Genomic DNA, 6,196 nt, shown 5'->3' on the forward strand with positions numbered 1-6,196 from the left:
CAAAATAGCCTATAAATGATAACCTCGTTAAATAAGAAAGGTAAGAATAATTACTGCAAAATTATCATAATAAATATTTTATTTTATAATTTATAACTCTCAAGGCTTGTGCTAGAGAAATGTCCTTGCTCTCAAGCTGGACACTGCCGCACTGCCGATGGGTTTGTTTTCGGCTACAGAAGCGACAGAAGCAAGCAACATTGTTCCTTTCCCCACTCGGCGCCTTACAGAATGGTGTGTACTTGGTGATCGCTTTTTCGTAATCCTCTTTAATCGTAACAATTAATAAACTGCATGTCTACAGCATTATCAGGCTGCGTCTAGACACTTTCCGTCTTTTGAACAGTTCATTTTTAGCTGTGTTTATTACACGTTTATATCGCAAGGCATGGTGAGCCTTCGGCAGCCGCTCTCGCAGCTTTGCTGTGGCCTCAAATGATGTTTCGCAAATCGGCATTGAGTGACTTCAAATTATTTTACAGGGTCGTGTTAGGACGAAGACGGTGAAAAAGGCGTCCCGCCTGATCATCGAGAAATACTACACAAAACTCACCCTCGACTTCCACACCAACAAGCGGATCTGCGAGGAGATCGCCCAGATTCCCAGCAAAAAGTTAAAAAACAAGATCGCCGGGTGAGTGTATTCTTAGCTTTACTACATTGTAATCGTAGAAAGCAGTCTACTTGTGTACTTGCACGGCTAGCTGTTGTGAAATCGAGTCGATAGAGTAAACCTGCCAGACTGACGTCGCTGGTGCACGTTCATTGTAGCGGCGGTTTGTTACTGCCGGCATGAACTTGGAGGCTTATTGCTTTGCTTTTGTGCCGCTTTTATATTCCTCAACGAGGATTCTGGCCGGTGTTGGGATTCATAGCACATGTGCGTTTTAGAAACTCGCGAGCCACTGCTTGTGGTAGAGACAACGCGACTTCCACTTTTATTCCGATGTCCGTCGACTCCGCAGGAGCTGTTTGATAAAACTACTAAAGAGTTGAGGGGAGGTGATGGTGATGCTGATTTCATGCTTGCGCGGCAAAGTTGCCAGCTGCGACTTGTGCTGAATTTTGTTTTCTTTTTCATGATCGCAGGTTCGTAACCCACCTCATGAAGCGCATCCAGCGTGGACCTGTGCGTGGCATCTCCATCAAGCTGCAGGAAGAAGAGAGAGAGCGAAGGGACAACTATGTGCCCGAGGTTCGTGCTTTTTGTTTGCTTACTTATTCCTTGACATTTGTGGGGGGTACACAAACATCTTTATTGTACTCTGCTGGTGACATAATTTCGCTGTTAAAAATTGAGATTTTTGTACTCATTGTGGGTAAAGCGAGCAGTTGCTTTGCAGTGAAGCTTTATAGCAACAAATCTGGTTCGACTCCTGTCCTGTGTTCCTGTGCCTACAAAGGACGTGAAAATAAATGGAATCAAGTAATGTTTTATTAGAGACAAACAGTGCTTAGTAAAGCGGGTGATGCAGACTCCAAACTTTGTACCGAAACAAGAAAGTATATGCACTATACTCAGTGGCACACACTGGCCGAATCTCAGTTTAGCAACAAAGATGTGCGTTGATTGTGATGTCTGGGGAAATTTCATAGGCGGTGTGCACTTCCACTTGGCCGTATTGTGGCACTGTACAACATTAGTCGCCATGCTTGTAGGTTACATAGCAGACAAACTCTGGACATGCAAGCTTGGCTTCTTTGAGTCGCATTCTGATGGCTACTTAGACCCAGTATACATTGGAGATTTGGCCAGTAGTTGCTATGCACAATAGTGGCATGAAGCTGTACCACAGATGAACACGGTTTAAGGTAGCAGGTGACACTGTTTATGGCTCCTTGAGCCGTTGGCAAACAGTCACAACGGTGGAAAATATTATTGTTGAAGCTGATAGCTAAATGGTTGTGTGGCATTCACAGAAAGACATTGGTGACCCGGCCGCTTGTGACTTGGCCGCTTGCTACCCTGTCTGTGGTGCTTGATTATCTTTTCGAGAAAAGCTGCAGATTCAGTGGCTGTATTGATTTGGTTTAGGCTTGGATTTCACAACATCCATGGTGAAAAAGCGCAGCATGTGGGTGTCCACCACTCCACCAGAGGATGAAGCGGGCTTGCCAAGAAGTCATGTTCAGTTCTATCACTGGATGATGAGCTAGTTAGTATGAGTGGTCATCCTGCACCCATTCAGGGTATGCTTTGTTAGAAAAGTATGCAGGTTGCCCAAGAATTCAAATCTAGGAGCACCGCGTATAGCACAGTTCAGGAATCGAAGTTGGCACACAGCTGTGCTGACCAGCATTGTGCAGTAGTGTGTGGTCGAACCACCAATTTCTTCCCTCTGGATGGCGTTGCAACCATGTAGTTCTAAACTTTGACAAGACCACCGCTGTTCTCGCCCTCTCTCCTTGCTTCAGTTATTGAATATTGCGCCCATCTCGTTCATCTCATAAACAGCTATGGACAGCGTAGGTGATCATCCTGGGTGCCGTTCGTTTGGTGCAGTTATAGGTGGCTGTCACTTGAGACGATCGGCCGGATCTTTCATGTACGCTGAATTTAATTGGCAATCCAGTAGTGATTCACAAAGAAACAAGGCCCTGTGGCAACCAGAGTGCCGTGGCGAAGCTGAATGGTGGTGCATTTGTGAAACCAACTTCAGTGCACACAAGACACGTGTGCACACATTTTATGCAGCATTTATATCTGGGGCAGTACCTTGCATTTATGTTCTGTTAAAATTTGTCATCCAGCTGCATTGCCTTATACCACATCACTGTGTGTGTTCAAGGAGTGGAAAGTTGAAATGCGGACAACTTGCATGAGCATTCTTGAAGCATGTTTGTGATCAAAGGGCCTTCCTCTAAACAAGCTGATGATAACCCATAACAGCGCCTGCTAGTAAACCTGTTGCTTTTTCTTTTTTTTAATGAAAAACCTAGCAATGATTCAAATAAAACCCCGTTGAGGCAGATTTCATGGGATAGGAGAAAATATTCTAATATCAGAATTCAGGGTTTATTTATAATCTTTTTGTTGTGATTAGATTCTTGTTTAGCAAACAAGAAAAATTCTAACAGACTACTTTTTGTTTTGTTGTTGTGGAAGAATTTACCCCCCGAACAAAAGCATGCCCGGAAAACAAAAAGCATACACTGCGTACATGCACAACATAACCTATAACTATAGCGGCATCGCAGTAACACTAAGAATGTGGTATGCATTCAGTGAGAGCAAAAAAGAAAATGGCAGAGCACAGCACAAAACAAGTATCCCATCTTACCTTCCGACTAATGGTCGCAGCGATGAGTAGGGTGCCTTCACACATTGGTTGAGCACCAGCTCCACTTGCGGTATGGTGGCCAGAGTTGTCACTCACTCACAGTCACCACATCAATCTCCGGTGGCTTGTGCACATTACAAGCTCCACTGCCTGTCCGATTTAATGATTTTCAAGCCATAGAACAGTGCATGCATTTGGCAGGACTGGATGAGACATCTGCATTATCAAATTTTCCTAATTAACAGAGGTGTAATTTCCGAGGTTTTACTTAAGAATACTCTGTGTGCTTCAGTTTTTCGAGCTAGGACGTGAAGTCTTCGTCTTTTGCTAGCAGGAAAGGAAAAGAAAAGGACATGGCATGGTGCAGGGTGGAAAGAAATCAGATAATTTAAAGGTGCTACTCTCGTACAGCGTCGAATGATGGAGGTGGTCTCGCGCTGCCACATTGCTTTTGGATTTTTTGGGACGGCCGTGGACGACTTTACCTCAGGCAGATTAACTGCATATGCCTGGCTGGCTTCGAATAAGTGAGCATTAATTGCCACAGACCATCCTCAATAAAAGCTCTAAATAGGCTTTCAAGAAAGTGCCGAGTAGCAATAACCTTTGTGTCACCAACTATAGCCATTGTCTTGCATGTTTTTGTTTTCTCAGAGTGGTTTGCCAGTGCTAGTGTGTTTCGTGTGACAGCGCTGTTTGTACGACTTTTGCAAGAACTAATGGCACCCGTGATGTGGAGAGAAGGCACCTGTTATGCCTCAGTTGTTAATGAGGCTGTCTGTGTGACCTGATCAATCACAAGCCAGTTTGCCTATCTCATAGGCAAACTTGCTTGGTCAGTGGAACTGTGCAAGCAGTTTGAACCTCTAGATTAACAAGATTTTGCTGTATTATACTGTGATCCTTTTACAGTGCATTTCAAGCCGACAATAAGTGCAAAGATTGTAGACGTATAAGCCCCAACAGTGCTCGTACAGCCATGTGCTATTCCTCTCTTTGAACTTCTGCCCCACTAGCACATTTAATCACTGCCAACTCTACCGTGGTCATGCTGAGCTTGGCATTTTGTGTAGAATAAACGGATTGTCAGAGTTACATTTTCTTCTTGTTCTGTACAGGTCTCTGCTCTGGAGCAAGATGTCATTGAGGTGGACGGTGACACCATGGAGATGATGAAAGCCTTGGTGAGGCATATTTTTATAATTCTAGCTCTATGTTGGCTATAATTTCAGAGGTGGTTGTGAATTTAATTTTTTCATGTCTGTAGTGTCCCTCTTTATTTACTTTGGAAGCACAAGAAAATTGCATCTACAATTCTCCCACCACTTGGCTTAAGCTCTTGATATTGGTGCCAAAAAGGACTCCGTGGTCACCATTTTGAAGTGAATGGTGGTGCAGGCTAGCCACTGGAATCTGCCCAAAGAATTGTGTTTTAGCACTGCAGTTCGCTTGCTCTAACTCACAAAAGCTTTGTTTTCAGTGGAATCAGCAACATTATCAATTGAACGCGGTAATCTGCTGATGCAGGCCAACTTCAGTTTGTCCTCAGTGTCCTTTCGAGCCATTTCATGAAATGGGTTCCTTATATTTATGAAATATGTTTAGTGAAATATCATGGAAGGCTTTGTTCAAGTGAATCAGTGAAAATTGAAGAAGCGAAAAACGTATTCGGTGTGGATTAGTTGGAAAGGCCCACATGTGTCATGGGCTCTGTGCATTGACAATGAAATAGAAGCGTCATTGTTATTGTGTACTTGTACACACTTGGATTCAGAGGAGTGTCTCCATGGAAACTTGCTAAGCAGCAGTGGACTGATAAGGCAGATTGATGCTAACAAGACACACTCGACACCATGCACCATTTTCCTGGGAACCCTTCTTAACACATGGTGTTTAGTGCTGTTTCTAAAGTTATCATTTGTAAGGAAGCATGAAAAGATGTATAAATGAGAGTGCTATTTGGAAAACACAGTGCATTCAATTAGAGTTTAGGAATGGCAAGATAGAGGGCAAGGCAAAAATTTATTTTCGTCTACTTCAGCCATTTTGCCAGAAAATAGTTCAGCTTCAAATGGTCATATGAAGCTAGAGAGTTTCATATTGAACAGCCTGCTCTTGTATAACAGTGCCCATACAATGTAGTCGTAAACACCACTGCAGCTATCAATGCAACGCTGGGATTAATTTTGTGGGTTCTCTTGCCGCTCTGAATTATGTGGCGCAGTGAGCTCTATCATATAGGTTCCTAAATGTTTGCTTGCAGGACATGGCTGGCATCTCTGGCCTGCAGACAACACCTCTGGGACCTTTCCGTGGTGGGCAGCGCAACTGAGCTGTTTGTGAGAATAAATATGTAAAAACACTATACTGGTCTTGTTTCTCAAGCACTGGGAATAGCATCACTTGTGTGAGCTTGAACAGCCACTCAGGGGGGCTCTTTTTTTTTTCCTCCACACAATTTGCTGCAACTTCTGGTAGGTTCTCGGAAGTCTTTTTTTTTTTACCTTTGTGCCAAATTTCGCAGCCAGGAAGTGGTTAGTTCCAACGCAAAGGGATTTCAAATTTTTCTGTTTAGTGGCATCAGTCGGGGTGATTTCAACTGGCAACCTTGCATGTGTTACAAGCTGTACAGCCGTCGAAATTTGCTCTGTTTGCTGAAGGAACAAATAGAGCTTGGTTTTGGTCATCTCAGACAAATGATAGCAGTAGTAGTGCTGTACTAAAAAGCAAAAATGTTGCAGGCCGACAAGAGGTTCTGCGACAGTATCCGTGATGACATGCTTTCATTGAAACCCAGTTCCTGGTTTTCGCTTTTTTGCTACCGTGTTCTTTGTTGTTTTCAAAAACTTATTTGGAACTACAACAGGGAGGTCCAAAAACTATGTGATTGTCAACCGCATAGTTACATTCTGTGC

General features: G+C 43.5%; 1 protein-coding gene across 2 annotated transcripts; it reads left to right on the forward strand.

The window, feature by feature from the left end:
• Positions 1–106: 106 nt before the first annotated feature.
• RpS17 (ribosomal protein S17) lies at positions 107–5,646 on the forward strand. 2 transcript variants are annotated; one of them, XM_077659614.1, is made up of 5 exons: positions 107–234; positions 483–634; positions 1,090–1,195; positions 4,400–4,465; positions 5,545–5,646. In XM_077659614.1, the coding sequence occupies exons 1-5, from the start codon at positions 232–234 to the stop codon at positions 5,611–5,613; spliced, it is 396 nt and encodes a 131-aa protein (XP_077515740.1). In that variant the 5' UTR covers positions 107–231; the 3' UTR covers positions 5,614–5,646. The 2 variants fall into 2 exon arrangements, with proteins under 2 accessions (XP_077515740.1, XP_077515741.1); XM_077659615.1 differs by lacking the exon at positions 107–234 and adding an exon at positions 369–391.
• The last annotated feature ends 550 nt before the right edge of the window (positions 5,647–6,196 follow it).

Source organism: Amblyomma americanum, chromosome 3 (genome assembly GCF_052857255.1).
Source record: "Amblyomma americanum isolate KBUSLIRL-KWMA chromosome 3, ASM5285725v1, whole genome shotgun sequence".
NCBI lineage: Eukaryota > Metazoa > Arthropoda > Arachnida > Ixodida > Ixodidae > Amblyomma > Amblyomma americanum.

Excerpts from the sequence above, each read along its gene's own strand:
- RpS17 (XM_077659614.1), top strand. Across the intron at positions 1,196-4,399 it reads GGGACAACTATGTGCCCGAG|GTCTCTGCTCTGGAGCAAGA; the intron begins GTTCGTGCTTTT and ends TGTTCTGTACAG. Across the intron at positions 4,466-5,544 it reads TGGAGATGATGAAAGCCTTG|GACATGGCTGGCATCTCTGG; the intron begins GTGAGGCATATT and ends GTTTGCTTGCAG.